At 33.3% G+C, this 18,493-nt stretch overlaps 1 protein-coding gene across 12 annotated transcripts in view; it reads left to right on the plus strand.

The window, feature by feature from the left end:
* LOC114652251 (transcription factor 4-like) overlaps positions 1 to 18,493 on the plus strand; it is a 319,999-nt gene that overhangs the window by 290,962 nt on the left and 10,544 nt on the right. For 4 of the 12 annotated variants that reach the window (XM_028802538.2, XM_028802536.2, XM_028802545.2 and 1 more), the window contains 4 exons: positions 9,984 to 10,119; positions 11,464 to 11,626; positions 13,313 to 13,542; positions 15,049 to 15,181. In XM_028802538.2, the coding sequence (XP_028658371.1) occupies positions 9,984 to 10,119; positions 11,464 to 11,626; positions 13,313 to 13,542; positions 15,049 to 15,181 (662 nt within the window). Of the gene's footprint in view, positions 1 to 9,983; positions 10,120 to 11,463; positions 11,627 to 13,312; positions 13,543 to 15,048; positions 15,202 to 18,493 lie in introns of all 12 variants that reach the window. The other 8 variants (XM_028802539.2, XM_028802543.2, XM_028802548.2 and 5 more) reach the window with 3 other exon arrangements.

Raw genomic sequence — 18,493 nt, forward strand, 5'->3', positions numbered from 1 at the left:
TATACCCACTTATTCTAGTTAAAGACTGTAGGGACTTTGCAGTTAATCACTCTTTTATTTTATATAGTGCCTTTCACATAAAGATGTGGTGGTTAGGTTTAATGGCAACTCCAAACTGGCCCACATGTGAATGTGTATTATAAATACAAAATTGAATGTGCATTATAAATACAAAAAATGTAGGATAAGGTTATTAAAGGGCAGCAATCATTGAAAAAAAATGGAATAATAATTTCCTAAGCATTTAAAATTCCCAGAAGCACAGTCCATTGCAGGGAGTTACAGTCATTCTTACCTTTGTAATATAGAAACCTCAAAGCCTAGAGCAGCAGGTTCAAAACTATTTTTAATCCTCTACTAATACTTTCTTTAGCTATTCATAATGCATAAGCACAATAAAGTTTATGTACGCCATTGCACAGTTTTTTTCCCAAATTGTTTGGAATGTTTCATGTATATTATTTCAGAAACATGTTGAGGCCATTTAGTGCAGCAGGGTCATTTAATTCATAGGTTAATATCTCATCCAGATACTTTTTAAACGTTTTTAGGGCTTGCACTTCTACATTACATTCCACAGGCGATTCTTACTTCCTATTAGAGCCATAAGAGAATTTGCAGTGGTCGTCTGTTTGGAAATGTTTGCTTTGCAGTGACTCTTACATAGATCTGTAATGAGAAATTGAAAATCATCATGTCTTGTTTTGTCTTCTCCTTTTCTATGATTATTACTGTTTTATTTTGTTATTTAGAAAACTAAAAAACAAACAAAATCATGGCAGCCACATACAGTATGTCAGAATGAGCTTGAATTTAAAGTTCTGCCTGAACAGATGCACCTTGTATGGTTTCATTTTGAATCTGCATCGAAGAGAGCATCCTTTTAAAACTTAGAATAATTATCAAAAAGTGTAATTATTATTACGTTTGTCTTAAATGCATTTATTTCTAATTTGGCTGTTGTCTTTTTTTTTTTTAAAACATAATTTTAGTAAAGAAATTTTTTTTCCTTAGTTGGTTTCTTACTACAGTACAGTAACCATCTAATACATAAAATATTAATAATAATTCTTTGATAATTCTTTGCATTTATATAGCGCTTTTTTCACTACTCAAAGCGCTCAGCAATTGCAGGTTAAGGGCCCTGCTCAAGGGCCCAACAGAGCAGAGTCCCTTTTGGCATTTGCGGGATTTGAACCGGCAACCTTCCAATTGCCAGTGCAGATCCCTAGCCTCAGAGCCAGTTAGACCTTTTTATTTCATTTTATTTATTTTTTATTACTGGCAGCCTTATGACTCTGGTGCATGCTCACAGTATAAGTTTGCATCCATCTGTTTGAATATTACTCTCTGTGGACAGCTCCTATATTCAACCAATGGTAAAGTGCACTGAAGGATACACTTTTTTTTCTTGCAAATGCTTTATATATATTTTTAAATATATATATATATTATTATTTTTATTATTAAAACAGTCGTTTGTGTACGGTAGTAATAACAATAATGGAGGATTGGGAGAAGTGGTCACCTGATATGGTTCCCTTGAGCACACATTTCTCCACCCCTTAGGAAGGGAAAAAAAAAATAATAAATGAGAAACAGCTGGAAACTTGCATTGTTAAGCGGTTCACATTCAGCGATGAGATGGTGAGGTCATTGCTAAAGCAGGTGCCAGAAGGAAACAAGTGGGAAACCATCATGCACTTGGTTCCACTGCTTACCATTAGTTTGCGAGGCTGCTTTACATTTGGTGTGATTTGCACTGTAGCCTCACATTTTTTCTTCTTAAGCTCATTTTAGTGATGCTCATCTTTCTCAGTTTAATGACTTATAGGCTTCTTTTTTCACCAACAATCCTGTCTTAAGAGAACCATATTCCTTGAAACAAAATACCCATCAGAGATTCATTATCCCCTTTTCACTGCCTCATTAGGTGACTGTATCATAGGCTAATCTTTAAATAGTTATGACTGCCCCTTCTACTAAGAGTCTTTTTTAAGCAGGTTAAATACTATACTTGTAGTGTATTAGAAAGGGAGATTGAAGCATTAGAGCTTAAAAATAGTCAATAATACATTTTAAAGTTGGATTTCTTTTTTCTGTCACTGGGTAAAAATACTTTAAGCTTTGGTAGTCCAGATTGTTCCCAAAAGCCATTAGATGTACAGATTTTCAAAAGTAAAACCAAACTTTTACATAAGAAAAAAATTGTATTTCCATTACCCTTTGCTCTGTTTATGTACTATATATAACATACAGTATATATTTACTGTTGTGTGATATCGGTTGTGTTAAAAATGAGGAAATGGCATGTGAAAATAATGTCGCTGCAGCTTGTTAGTTCTAATAAGTCTGTTTACTGATCTTGGATATTACTTGCACGTTGAAGCAAAGTTACTCATGATATTTCAATTAAAACAAGATGCTTGTATGTATTACAGCACTATCATTCTTAAAGTCAGTGTTATTGAAAATACTTCTGGATTGTTTCACATTCTCTCTCTTGAGATCCATTATAAGTGAGCTGTTTTTCTTTATAATGTAGTGCATGTTTTCATTAAAAAAAAAATTTCATTTTTTTGGCAAGTCCATTAACATTGGCCGATATACTTTTAACCCTACCAACTACAAACCATGCAACTTACAGACACAGAGGTTCAAGTGTTTGTCCTGGTTATGTTTGCCTTTAAAATTGCCCTATATTTGTTAGAGTGGATGTTGCAGTAAATCACTCTAATGCATATAATTTGAACTTTTTTCCTTGTTTCTGGAAAGAATTGTTACAAAATACCAGCTTGAAAATATACTTTTCAGATTCTTTGATATTATAATGTATACTCTCTAATTCAGCTTTATTTTATTTATTTAGCTGCATTTGTACAGTTCTTATATTTCCTTTTAATAATACTCCACCTAGAGTGTAGTGTAATAATTTATATTTTAAAAGAATGAATAAAGAGTAAAATCTATATCTTGTTACCCAGTGAGTAATCCCAAACACAGAAGACTGACCATTAGAAATGCCCAAGTGAATACTAAACATTTAAAATCCGGTTCTAAATTGCATTTACATTTTTTGTTGAAAGTTTAAAAGGTTGCTGTCTTCATTAAATTAACATGTAAAAATGTTACATCTGCATTTCTATAGTGTCCAAAATTATTAGCAGATGTTATCCTGTGGGAAGTAAAGTCCATCCAAGGCTTATTTTAATTTTTTTTTTTTTAAGTATTGTAGTCAAACAAAAAAATCACTTCGTGGAAAGGGAAAGCAAAAAGGTCAACCAAATTAAACTTCTTTTTTTGAAACTGTAATCACTCAGCAGTAAGGAAATTGCTTATTACACCAACATGGTAAAGTGACCCACAATTCTCGTCATTTAGTGTGCTCTTAAATATTCTATAACGTCTTTTTTAGCCCCTCCACTTCTTTCTTTAATTATTTTTTACAAGTATACATGACAATATTTGTTAATACGTAACCTAGATGGGTAAAGTTGGGTTCTTAAAATGGATGTAAATGTATTTGTAAATAAAATGTTAAATACCTTTCTCAATTATAAACCTGTCTGCATTCTTATCCTAGTATTTATTTGCATTTATTTTGATACAGATTTTGTAAGTTCTTTATACTTTATAAGATAAGCTGTTCATATGTTAAATTTAAAAAATCATTTTAAATAACTGTATAAACAGAAATAGCCTGTCTACATCCAGAGAAGCAGGTTGGATGAAGCAGATGAATAAAAAGAATAAATTTAGAGTATAACATTCATATTCAACAAAAACAATTTAAAGATTTTTTTAATGTTTTATTAGAAAGTATTTGTTTATGCTATTACCCAAATTGTAATTTGTTTTAAGTTCTATGAGGAGTGAAACTATTTTTAAAGTTAAATACTTTTCAGTTTCTCAGTTCATGCAAAGTAAATGTATCTTTAAAAAGACAACTGAAACCTTGCATTAAATAATAGTAAATAAAATTAAATATTCATCTAAATCTTTTAAGTATATACAATGTATATATTTCTTGATATAATTTTAACTTATTGTTAATGATCAAGAGAAGCAATGCAAGTTATACTTTATTAACTTCTAATTTTTGATCTATTAAATTATTATGTTGTGCTATTTTAAGTCTCGTTAAGATTGCTGTAATAACTAACTTGCATCAATTTATTTGGAAATATTAAAACAGGATGCAGTCACGCCACATTGTCATCAGATTTGATACATGCTTCTCTCATGCTGGTAACTTTTATGATGAGTCCCTTTAACATATGGAAATAATTGTCTTATTTAGGTTTAATAGGAAATATGTTTCCATTTATTAAAGAAAGAGGTCACATCAGCAATAATGAGTGTATTTTAAAACCATTAGTGTCAAATTGCATTCTGATTAAAATCATGCATTAGTCCTAAACACAAGTATGTCATATTTGATTTTCTTCACATTGTAAGTATTTGGTCACTTTCCCTGTGCCAATTCATGGTTTGATTATACAAATGGGGATATCAAGTATATCGATAAATAGATCTTAATGTCTGGATAGGGAAAAATAAAGTTAGCAGTCATATTGGACTGTCTTGTTTCACTGTATTATCAGTTTCAGATACTCTTTTGTAATGATTGTTACTGTAATAATGTATTAAATTGGAAATATTGTTTGCAAATCCAAAATGTAAATGATAGTACTTGCTTTCAGCAAAGGGTTTCATCTACAAAAACTATAAAAGTGTTTTCTTCTGTAATTTTTAAAGCTGATCTAGATTCATTTGCCTTAAGAAGTGAAAATGCATTTAAATGTTACCAAATGCTGTGATTGGTTGACAAATGGCAGTTATGTTCTTGAGAACAAGCTGTGCATTATTTGCTTTATGGCTGATATACAACATTTTTTAGCTTGTTTGGTTCATTCTTCATGTATTATATGTATCAGTTGTTTTTATTTATTTAATTATATTTCACTAAATCAGCTAAGTAAAAAGGTTGTTTTGAAATGTCTATGTTATATTCATTTACCAATAAACTGTAAAGTTACTATATTTCAGTGCACATTTTCACAGCACATAAAACACAACAGTAATCAAGAACATTGTCCAAATAAAATTCAAGCTTATTTGTATACCCTCTTCACTAACATTGCTGGGAAATGAACCTCATATTCACCATTTTATTAATGGAAGACAGAAGCAAGGTTTTGCAATCTGCATTTCACCCTCATAATAGCCAGATATCACATAAAAAGCCTGCTTTACCAAGAAGGTTAAGAGCAGTTCATCAGTGTTTTCCTGCAGTGTGAAAACATTACTTGCCTGCCAATTTCTCTAATTTTATATAATCTCTAATTCACGATTATTTTTATAATTATAACAGTTCCACTATACATTATTGATCTCTCTTTTTTGTGTGTATTTTTTTTCTAAACCTAGGGTACCCCATAATCTTAACTTTAGAAAATTTGCAAACAGAACCCAGAGTTTCCCAGCCCAAAGCAGCAGCTCTCCATGTTGAGGGGGAGCTTTCCCCTGCTAGCAATCCGCAGCTGTCTCCTCTCACTGGTTTCTTAATGGCTTACATATGGGCTTTTATGGCTCTTAAACCTTCGGCTCCTTTGTTTCCTGGACTTACTTCTAGACATGGCACACTCATTTCTCAGACCCTTTTGGCTATCTGAACCCAGTGAGATACATCCAATAATTTGCATCTGAAACTGCTTCAAATGGGAGATGAACAGCATTTTAGTAAGGAGGATATATACATTAGAATACAACTGTATAAAGACTGTGGCATCAATGTTGGAGCAAGTCACAGAAAAATACCTTTTTCAGACACAGCAACTTTAAATAGTTTGGGGAACACAAGTACAAAAATCTCAAAAGTAATAAACAAATTGATTTAATTGTTTTTAAATACAAACAAGACATGCACTTTGTGTCAGTCAAAGAGCAACAGGGTGGATTTGAAATGCTGCTTAAAATGCAGGACAGTTATATACTGATACTAGAAGATGTCAGGATAGTGAATTGAGCTCCTTAATAGATAAGCTGCAGGCAGTTATAATATAATGTGTGTATGTAATATATAATAGTGTCAACCATATGACTTATTCACATAAAAGTGTTGAAACTAATCATACTACAGTGAAGGGCAAACAAAAAATAATGCAATCAAAATCTTACTTTTAGTATTTCAGTACAAAGAACTATCAAGAAGGTTGTAAAATAAATTAAGAACAACATGGGGAGAAAATATACAGATAAGGAAATATTTGTATATGAAAATAGTAAATATTCTTAACCTTCCACCAGTAAAGTTTGGAGTAACAAAACTGTAGTTACATTAAACATTTGTAATAATAAAAGATAGAGAGGTTACAGAGAGAAACTGAGGCATCCAATGGGTGGTCATTAACAGCGAAGCAACAGATTATGTTGTCATCATTTATGTGCCATGAGTTTACTTAGGCAAATTGAAACCGATTGTTGAATTAGTAGAATCTTAGAATGGATGTGTCATCGTCAAAGATGGACCCAGTGTCATCAGAGCTTTGTTGCATTCTGCCAGCATAACCTTTTAAAGAAATTAGGCTGGCAGGATACCATGTTTTTAGAATTTGGGAATTGAATTTTGCTTTACTCTTCTCCATTATTATTTGAATATCTTTCTTTTAGGAAGCATGAAAATTTAAGCAAATTAGGAAGACTGGCAAAGCTAGATTGATATGTGTTTACGTGTTCACCCTACTGTAGGCTGGTGCCCTGTCCAGGGATTTTTCTTGCCTTATGAGGAATGCTCATTGGGATAGGCTCCAGCTTCACTGCAGCCCTGCTCTGGATAAGTGGGTTTGCAAGATGCATTGATGGGTGGACATGAAATAAAATAACATTTTCAAGCCCACTTAATCTAATTCATGGTTTCAGTGTTTTTAATAAATGCACTAGTTTATTATAACAAAATGAAAATGTTTACATACAAGTGTGTATGTGTTTATGCATGTGTGTATAAGTTGCTTGGTGTTTTTTCTGTATTCTAGCTTAGTTTTTAGTTTTTGTATAGGAATAAACAAATTGAACTAAACTGAAAGAACTAATAGTGTCCTAATAAAACCCAAAAAAAGAATAATCAGTAAGACAGAACTGAAGCCAGATGGCAACTCTAGTCCAAGAGAGTCTGTTTATGCATAGAACGTTCATGGGTAAAACAAGATGGGTTGATAAAAATGGTTTGATCTCCTCACCGTTCCAGTGTGGTGTTGAGGTGTCACCCATTGCACGGCAGCACTCAGGGCCCAATCCGGGTGCTTTACCGTGTGGTGGGTGCGGCAACACTCTGTAAGTGCATGCATGCACCCAACCTTCCTACTGCTACATAGTCTTCATGCAAATGAGTGTTCACCTTAGTGCAAGTCTTTTTATTGTGAAACTATTGTTATTACTGGCCGCTAATGTTTATTTTATTTATGAAGCAAAGACCATATATACTATCCCCCATTTTCATTCTTTACAAGCACAGGAAATTCATAAATGCAGCCTATTTACTGGTTTTCATTTACTGCACTGCTGTTGGCTCAAATGGCTATAGCCCCAGTGCCTGTGACATAGAATATTGTACACTGAAACCTTGTGACAGATATTTTGCTTTTGTGATATACTAATTTCTTAATATTATTAGGTTCGTTTATTATGTGAATCAGACATGATGCATTCACAGCAGGGTTTCTGCCATGCAGTAAACCATGTTTTTGTGTAGGATCAGGTGAGATAGACTTTGCACCCATAGGTAACCTTTTATGTTGAGCTGGGTTGAGTGTGTGATTTGCTTAACTTTGTAATTTTAGAATTTTAAGTTTTATTTTTCCAATTCCTGCAAGAAAGAAAAACGCTGTTCAGTTACGTTTTAATGACAAAGAAGAGAAGTCACTAAAAATTACAGCACCCTCTGTATGTATTGAAACAGTAAGGTTGTTTATTTGAGAAGAAAAGATGACTATAAGACACATGTACAGAATGTTGCCTTTTATTTCTGGGTATTTCTGTGCATATGTATTTTGACATTGTAGAATAGTACCACTTCTGTATTTTAATTCCCATTATTTATAGAGGGTGTTATATTATTTATTAAGCCTCTGATTCTCAGTGGTCAGCAAGACTATTTAAAGAAACTGTAATTCATGGTAGTATCTCTCTTTGGTTTTGGTCAGGATAGATAGTGGCAAAACACCCAGAGTTTGTTTTCAATATAAAGTAAGCCTGAAAATGGTGGCTTACTTTAGCTTGTATAGCTTAGAAGGTAATACACTCTTTACAGCAAGTTCTGCACTTTATATTGTGCCTGTTTAATTCCTGAAGAATGATTGTCAGAGTATTTTTTAAAAGGTTAGCTACTTATTGAGAACATTTATCATGCATGTTGCTTCAGCAGCTTTCCAGATGCTTGATCTGTTTAACTAAAGATCTTGTTTCACCATATTGGAATAAGCAGGTATGGATAATGAATGAGTTAATATTATTTACAGTAGTCACTTAAGATCAGTGAAGGTATCCATTTTTAATCATTTTAGATGCTATTTGTCTCCTCCTTCGGTGACCTTATATTAAAGTATTTTTCGGCATCTTACTTCATATGATCTGAATATTTCTGACTTTATTATATTATACTGAGTACAACTGACAGAATAATCAATGGTTTTTGTTAAACTCCTCTTTGTTCCTTTTCAGTTGTGACTGGGTATCAGGAGACATCCTGTTTAAATATTGTAGACTCTTTTTGCGTCCACTTTAAAGCATCTCTTTCATGTTTATTAGATTTTTTTAAAGCATACAGGCCTGTGTTCATTTTTTTTTTTCTGGTCATATAATCCGTTGTTCTTCCAGCATTATGTTGTTACCAAGTAGTACTGGCTGGAATGACGAGGTATACTGGAAACAATATTCTCAGTGTGTGTATGCAAGTTCAAATCATGATATTAATTTAGTTTAGTTTTTAAATAAAAAGCCTTTATTAAATATGTATACTAGTCCTTATATCCTGAGCCAAAAAGGTGCCATTTTGAATTTGGAAGCTGTTCACTGATGAAACACAGTAAACAAACACTGACTTGGAACACACTGCGAGCTTTAGCAAAGCTGGTCGACATTTTATGATATTTGCATCAAGCAGAGAAGTGTCATGTGACATCGCAGCCTGTTCTGTCAAAGGCTTAGCTGGCATTACAAAAAAATGGCAGGTCCTCGAATTGTATCCCTGAAATGAAATTCTTGTGCCAAATCAGAATTCCTGCAGGATCTCTGATATCGACAGGGGAATTAGGAAGCCCACAATTAAGCATATGGGCATTAAGATAATTGTCAGTTCTGTTGGCGGACATGATAGAAGACAGATGGATGTGAATCAATGCGCTCTGCTGAGGCACCCTGGGAGATAATTTTGGGTTTTACCTGCCTGAGCAACTCTGTCATGTTTGTCACTACTAGATGATATTAACGAAAAAAATAAATAAATAAGCTTATGTCCTACTCCTTGAAAACATAGTGATGCCCTCTAGAGTTGAACTTAGTAAAAGTGCATATAATCCCTCCTTGCAATAACTTTCTGTACGTTTTAATTTGGAATTTTGGATACAAGTATAGAAAGCAAGAAAGACTGCATTGCCAGTGGTCAAACTAGATTTGAAATATTATGTTGCCCAGATATGAAAACTGGATTATATACTTGCCATTTGTAGTCAGAGATTTAAACCATTTCTTTAAAATGACTCATTTTTATTTTTTCTTTTAAACTCAATTAACTTTTTTTAAATATTTATGTATATATTTATTTATTTGTTTGCTCTGTGTCTTCTTTATCACAGAGTTGTGAATGAAAGTACTTATTTAATTTAATATTGGTATTTATGGGTTTATTTTTTTCCATTCTGTAGCAAATGTATTCCTTTTATTGCTTACTACGTATGCACAATTTGCAAAAAAAATCTTTGTTCTAGGTGGGATCACATCGTGAAGATGGAGTTGCATTACGTGGCAGCCACACAATTGTGCCAAATCAAGTGTCTGTGCCACAGCTTCCAGTACAATCGGCGACATCACCTGAATTAAACCAATCACAGGATCCTTACAGAGGTAAGCTACCTGCCACATTTTATTATAAAGTTTACATAACATTTCTGTTGACTCTTATTGATAAATCTCTATTAGAAAACCATTATAGTCCAGCAAAAGAATAATTTGTCCAATGATGTGGCTACAACTATGGGTTGCTTTTAGAAAGTACTGTACATTGTTAGACTTTTTTAATTTTGTGATATTTTTGTGTATTATGTGTTAACAGACATCTTTTAATTGATGTCCATTTTATAGTAAGTTCAAGTTTATAATATTTATTTAATTAAGTTACCTGACATCTCTTAAAACATTGGTCAACTGCATTTTTGTTAAAATGACACTAAATGTTTGATAATGCTGATGAAGGATGTAAATTGAGGACTAGTCGGGTAAAGTGCACAGACAGTTTTGAGTGGAAGCAAAAATAAATAAATTGACTGAAAAAGATAAACTGACCTATGTGTAAAGTCAATTGATTTTTTATTTTGCCCTCAACTTTATTTTGTCTTATATTGCATTCTTCTTATGTGACAAATTAAGAACACTGTAAAACACATCTTATTAAAATTATTTGAATTTCTTGCAGTTGTTTAAAAAAGTTCTTAGTTTGAAATAATAAATTTAAAGTAAGGCAAAGCTGTGGAGGAGAAGAAAACAAAGCTCCAGTTGATACCAGTCAGTAAAAGTACATCTACATATATCCAGAGGACGTGTTAAACTTCCGTCCTAGCTAACCTACCAGGGGCCACACAAGTCCTCCCTGAAAATTCTACAGCGTCCATACTGACTGGATCTTGTAATATAAAATAAACTACTCTGTGTATGGAGAATTGTTAGTTTAGTTCTGTTTCAGAACTGATCAGTTTTAACAGATTTACAATTCATATTCTAAAAATTTAATATGCTTAATATGCAATTTTACTTTGAATGTATTTAATGATTCGTTTGCAACAAACTCAGACTTTTAGTATTCTGAATGTTATAGAATTTTCTGTTACTTAATGATGGATAATAAAATTTGCACATACTTGTACAGAGATTTGCTGTAAATGTTAACTGTTTTACATTTCAGCATGAGCAACATTCACATATAATGTCTACAGCACTACAAACACTAATATTAATTTAACATAAACTTCAGAAGTTACCTATCAAAGATGTTGATGCAGATCATAATTAAACTTACACTTGAGCTTTTTAATTAAGAAAATTTTCAAATGTCCATAATTGTTCTAAATATTGCCACTCCATTGTGGTTTTAACAAATAGCACTGAAAAGTATGTATATAAAACATTTCTTTTTTGTAATCATCCATTCTTTAGTGGGGCCTTATTTCTAATTCATCTCCTCACTCTGCCTAGCTCTTACAAGTGGACTTCAGGGACAGAGCACATCTTCTGTAAGCTTAGATGTCAAATCTGAAGATGAAGGCGATGAAAATCTTCAGGATGCTAAATCCCTAGAAGACAAGAAAATGGAAGAGGATAAGAAGGATCTCAAGTCAATTAATAGGTCAAGTTCTAGGTAACCGTAACAATAGTGCTCGCTTCATTTAATTCCTTTGCTGGACTTTGATGAAGTGAACACATGTCGTGAGGGACAGCTGAAGCAAACTTTGGTAACCCCACCTTTCCCTCACAAAAAATTGACAAATACCTTTTACATAATTCAAAGAATTTTTATTATCCTGCAACAGAGAGGAAAGAAAAAAAATATCCACATTACATTAAACATCTGGCATTTGGAAGTATTACTTGCTGTTCTCCTGATTGTTGTCTTTAAATTGCCCATGCATGACTGTGTGTGTGTGTGCCCTGTGATCGCTGACATCCAATCCATGATTGTTTTTGGAGTTTTATCCATTTTTACTACCGTAGATTCAAGTTCCTTGCTGCCTTTAATTAAATAAATGGAGGGATGAATCTTGGTTTAAGTGACTTTGACATTCATGTAAATGATTATTGGTTCTGTTGGAAGCTGAATTGATTGTCACAGTAGTGCAATAAACGTGACCAGTTCATGACAGAAATGGCTTATAATTTGTATGCTAACAATTAACTTAAACTTCCATACATATTTGAAGGTAACCTGAAGATGTATTTTTCAAATGGTCCAAATGGTCCTGTCAAAAACTTGGTGTGATCAAATAACATACAAATTAACATTTTATTTTACCAAGATAATGTTTTTATTCTAGATTTGTAGTAGTCAGTGTCATTGTTTGTTATTGTGTATGCACACTGCCATCAGTCTGTGTATTTGTATGAAGTCGTGAGTGCTGTCAGATTTGGATTCATGTATATAATTAATTTCTGCTTCACTGTGCCTAAGAATGACAGTGGTGTGCTTGCAATTGGATACTTAGACAGATCAAAGGCACCTTATCACTTGTAGCAACTCAATGACAGCTTGTCAACAAACTGTCAAATCAGCACATTTATTTTCTTTACCTTGAATGAGAAAATGTGAAATATACACAGATTGGCTTCAGTTTTCATCACTTTTTGGGCCAAAGTTAAAATACCTGCCTGGGTTCTACCTGAGTTGTCTGGTTTTGTGCCTGGCTTTAGCTGTCCTTCACACATGAGCGTAGATGATAAATTCTCCAGGTTTTCCAAAATGTACCTAGTTGCTGGCATTTGTGAGAGACACCTGCAGGCAGCTGGCCTCAGAATGGTTGGTCATTTCTTATCTTGCATGCCTGGCTAGGTACATTTTGCTGGAATCTGTAGCTATAGATGATACAAATGCATGCAGTGTATACTGCATTTGGAGTAAATGCATTATTTAAATGTATTCTTTCTTGTTTGAGTTCTAATTTACTGCATCTTGCCAGAATGCATGCATGTAATCGTGTTAACTTCACAGTTTGTAAGTGAGAAAACATATTTGATGTTTGATGAGTTAGATAGTTTAGCTGTGTAAAATTAAGACTGTCTGCAATATTTTAAATGTATATACATGTACGGCACAGTAACTTTCAATTCAATTTTAAGGTAATTGGAGAAGCTAGTATCTATTATGAACACAAGCTGCTAATGGTTTTAAATGCCTCTAAATATTATAATTTGTTACTGTGTAGCAACTGTAAGTTGAAAATTCCTCAGTTCTTGTTCTGGTAGACCAGGTAAATATTCTATTTAGAAGAGGTTATATGGAGAATAAACTGTTCAGCACACTATTAGAATGGGCAATCCTTTGTTTCCTCAGCAATAATGATGATGAGGACCTTTCACCAGAACAGAAAATAGAGAGGGAAAAAGAACGTCGGATGGCAAACAATGCTCGAGAGCGGCTGCGTGTGCGTGACATCAACGAGGCCTTTAAGGAGCTGGGACGCATGGTACAGCTGCACCTAAAGAGCGACAAGCCACAAACCAAGCTCCTTATCCTGCACCAGGCCGTGGCAGTCATCCTGAGCTTGGAGCAGCAAGTCAGAGGTAATTCAGATTATAGTAAATGAGTAAATAGGGCTAGGACATGTGGGCTTTTCCTTTGTAACATTCATTCCTATTCAAGTATATTTTAGGTGGAAAAAAATAGACTACATTATGCACCTTGCCAGCACTTGTTGCCAAACTGAGGCTTAACAATTACTATACTTTTCAAACCTGACCAGTCTTGAGCGAGAGCCAGTATCTGTGTTACCCTTTTCAGTTTTTTCACACCTTCCGCTTGATTTCTGGGTTTACCAAGTTGTGACATGAAGCCACTTGTGCCCTAGAGCCAGTTTAGTGATTAATCCCTCAAAAGGAAACAATTTTAGTTTTTGTTATTTTAAATGCATTAATATTCTTCCGTTTTGGTTAGTCAGATAACCTGTTTGCCTTTACATGTATAGCTGACATCATTTTTATGTATAGAAAGGATTTTGGAATAAAAAAAAGGAAAATAAAAAGCCCATCCCCTTTGAATGGCAGCTGTTAGGTAATGAGTGGCTGTTGCTGCTGATTGTTACTCGCGGTGAGACATTGATGCTAAAACATCTACTTGCTACTATTTAATAGTGGAAGATGAAGTACAAAAATAATTAAAATCTTCGAATTTTAAACTGTGCCATATGTGCTTGTCTTTTATATTTTGTGAATGTTTAGGCTGGGTCACTAAATACTTTTGGTTTTAAAAAAAAAAAAAAAAAAAAATCACCTTTTGTTCTCCTTATTTACATCACTCAGCCTTTACAATTTGTTTTCTTCTCTGGCCAAAGTGCATTGTCATGGGCACTAGCACCACCAATTGAAACATTTTAGAACCGCATTTTTAAAGGACTTTTTTTTTTTTTTTTTTTTGAGTATTCCTAAATAAACTGAAACTAACTTTTAAGTAGATCAGTTTGTGATTGATTATACACAGACATTTAAGTTTTTCTTATTATTTAATAGACTTTGTAAACTAAGACTACTGGATCTTATTTTGCTTAGGGCTTCTTTTGTCATTTATTTAATATTTACTAGAAGAATGACAGGAATGGATGGGCCAATTTTTTTCAAAAACCATGCTTCCATATAATAATAAGAAGTCCAAGATATACAGTATGTGGTATGATTAATACATATATATATTTAATTTACTCTTCAGGAACATTTAGTTATAAATAGATATGCTTTTTTATTATTAAATAACTTTATACTTTGAAATCAAATAAAGAGTATAATTTCTGTTTTGTATTTTCTAGCTTAATGTAATACAAATCTTGCATCATCGATCATTGTATCATTTATTAATTAGCTAGTACCACTATTTCTGGAGCTTTTTTATTCATTGAACATCTGTGGGTTTATTTCCATTTACTTCAATGAATATTTTTTCTGGCTGGTTCAGTCAAGCACTGTAAAAGAAAACAGTGTAGATCTCCTACCTTTTCTTGCTCTTTGGTGCAGTATTTTCTTGGATAAAGTGTTTAGATTAAAACTTTTTTTTTCCCCTCTTTCTCTATATTAATATAGAGAGAAATCTCAATCCCAAGGCAGCCTGTTTGAAAAGGCGAGAAGAAGAGAAGGGCTCCTCTGATGCAACCCCTCTATCCTTGGCAGGCCCTCACCACGGAATGGGAGATGCATCTAACCCCATGGGACAAATGTAAAAAAGAAAGCAAAATGGTCAGAATATTTCACTTTAAACTAATCTGCTGTTTCATATTTGTACCTTGAATAGTTTGTAATATTAATAAAAACTCTAAAATAAAGTGAAAACTATGCATTGTTATAAATTTACATCTTCTTTGATTTGTTTTAATATATTTATCCATTTTTATCTCATCTTTACCCTGATACATGCCAACCATTTTTGTTCTTGAATTGAGCAACATTGGTCAATGTTTTATATATCTAGTAGTTATGAGAAGAGTTTTTAAATGTTATCAAATTTAGTATAGGTTAAAGAAATCAGACTGCAAGAAAGTGAAGCTAGCGTCGGGTAAATGCAAAATTATAAACAAATGGGATTTTAAAATTGAAGTGTGTATACTTTACTAAATTTATAATTCAAAAATTATCTTGTGATTCCACATGAACCTACAAACTCCCACTGAGAAATTACAGTAGAGGTAGAAAGAAAGTTCATATTGTCCACTAATAGAAACTCATTCTGTTTTAGTTTGAAACCTTGAACCAGCATACTGTGTGCACATTTAGACACAACTTAGTGATACTTACAACACGATTTAAATGGAGACATTAACAAATGGAAAATGTGCTTAGGCATATAACTATTATTAAGAGTATGCTAAGAACATTGTAGTTACTCTGGCCGTTAACAAAAATCTGATCTACTAGTGTGGTCTTCATTTTGGTCAGTTTCACCTGATGATAAAGGTGTGTTTTGCATCCACTAGTCAAAGTCACCCACTGTTCTTTGAGCACACTAATCTGGCCTGGTCTGCCTTTGAGCCTTGTTTCCATTGCATTGCTCCTGCTTTAATAGTTTGTACATTTCAAGTAGATAGATGCATCATTATCTACAGTATCTAGCTGGCATTGAAATATCAGCTGCATTGCTTTCTTCTTTATGTCATAATGACATGGAATAATAAAAACAGAGAAAGCTGCAGGAACTTCATTTCTGTGTGTAAAGGTCAGAAAGTTATTACTATCATGCGGTCTGGATTTAACTTTCTGATATATATTAACTTTTATGCTTAAACATCTGGATGTAAAATTATTTTAATTTAAAAAAATCTATAAGTTCAGAGTTCAGCCCTTAACTGTGATGCAGAACTTCCAGTGGCACTGGGTACAAGGCAGGAGTCACCCATGGACGAAAAGAAATTAAATTATTTTTGCAGTTGCTACAGTTGTTTAACAATATTACATTTGAGTATTGCACATTAATAAATAATAGCACTTTAGTACAAAAGGTATATAGTATTTAATTTCCTCTTGTTTTAATTTATCTTCAGTTTCCTGAGGTCAGATGTATAAAACTTTCATACACACAAAAAGAGGTTTGTAATATGCATGCAAAGCTTTCCACTGAAACATCAGGATTTATAAAAGAAAACTTGACCAGAAAACGTGCACATATTTAAGGCAACTCTGAGCTATACGTAACATTTTGGAGCACCTGAGAAATAATGACACCCTCAAGTAGGAAAATGCAGCCAAACCAGCTAAAGGATGACTCGCATAAATAGTATTACATTTCTGTAGACCGATTATTAGAATGTATGTTGATGTGACAAGCATATCACGCCTCAAAAGTGATGAATACGATGTGCAAGACTATATTTTTAGTTCCCTTTTAGGAGGGCCAATAATGTGTATGTGCACTGAAGAACTTGTTTGGTTTTTCATCAGTTTAGTAAAGTTTGGCTGCCTGTTGTCACTTCTCAGAGAACCGGCCAACAGTTCAGGAATATCTCCGCCAAGCTTCACTCTGTCTTGCCTTCTGCTTTGGAAAGTCACTACACCTAGTTTAAAGTGTAACCAGTAAAGCTTTTTCCAATGCCTTAGCTCCATCACTTACCATAATCTGGTTTTGGCAATGCTGTATTGATTATTTGGGTAATTTCACAATTGACTCTACTCCACATGAATACAAGACCCCAAGATACTTAAACCCTTTCACTTCCTTTACTTCACCATTAAGGAGTAAGACCCTCTTTTTTGAGAGAGGGTCATGACCTCCAATTTGGAGGTGCTGATTATAAACCCAACCACACCATAATTTGCTTTGAACTGCTCCAGGACACGTTATTGATCGCCATGAGATAAGCCTTGTAATGCAATACGATTTGCAAAGATTAGAGATGCAAATCTCAAGTTCCAAACAGGATACTCTCTTATCCTAAATGTCACTTTTTATTCTAGTTAAAGAATTGTGCACAGCATTGGCCTGAGAACCCATATTAAATTGTTGTAGAAGAGCAAAATGTAGTTCCACTGTTCATCTGTTACAGGTTGCTTTTCCTGAATCTAAGGTTCGGCTTTTCCTGAGAGTTTCTCATCTAGTACACAAACACAGGCTTTTTCAGGGAGTTGATGCAGCAGTAACTACATCAACGAAATATCTCTGAAAGTAGAATTTAATTAGTCGATTTCTTTCAGAACTAAGGGAGTGCAAGATATTATTGAACAGATGTCATCATATTTTTAGACAAAACATTTCAGTTGCCCTAGTATAAAAATCCACAGTCATGGTTACATGTGGTATTGCTCAATAATTACTTAGAATGAGTCTAGCCTCTCCCAGTAGTACTCATGTAAAACAACGTATTACATAAACAGACCCTCAGCTTTTATCCTATAATATCATGTGGCTTTCATTGTTTTACAGAAAAAAATGCTATTACAACAGTAATTAAAATAAATATAGCAGCTCCGAAATCATTCAATATTCCAAAAGCTTGCATGTATGCAGTGCTTAATACTTTAACCTATGTGATATAGTAAAGCCTTCTGCTACCTTAGCTCAGAATTCAAGAGTCTATATAAAAGATATATCTTTGATATCAATATTGTAGTTAGAGTTTTAGATCATGCTCTGAAACATCCCCACTATCTGCCATCCTCCCTGTTATTTGAATTTTCATTTGTATTTTTTGGGAACACTAGTTTTAAACTAATCCATAAATCTTTATATGCTTTATACAGCATAACACAGTCTCTGCTTTGTATTATTTATTTACTTACTTATTTTGGTATTTTTTTATGTTCACATTTGAATTTGTGCTCAGCTTTAATAAGTTATGAGGAAATCTGATAGCAGATGTGTTTATTGATTCATTCTTGGTGAGTTATAATCAAAATGAATTAACAATTGACCACAGCATTATTGAGGGCAGCATCAAAAGAGAACATCTTTATTTCAGAGTTGGCTTGTATTATGGTATAGATGGAATTCATAAGCGGGGAACAACAAAAACGAAAAACTTTAATACTGAGCCAGCCATGA

The sequence above is a fragment of the Erpetoichthys calabaricus genome, chromosome 5 (assembly GCF_900747795.2).
Source record: "Erpetoichthys calabaricus chromosome 5, fErpCal1.3, whole genome shotgun sequence".
Lineage (NCBI taxonomy): Eukaryota > Metazoa > Chordata > Cladistia > Polypteriformes > Polypteridae > Erpetoichthys > Erpetoichthys calabaricus.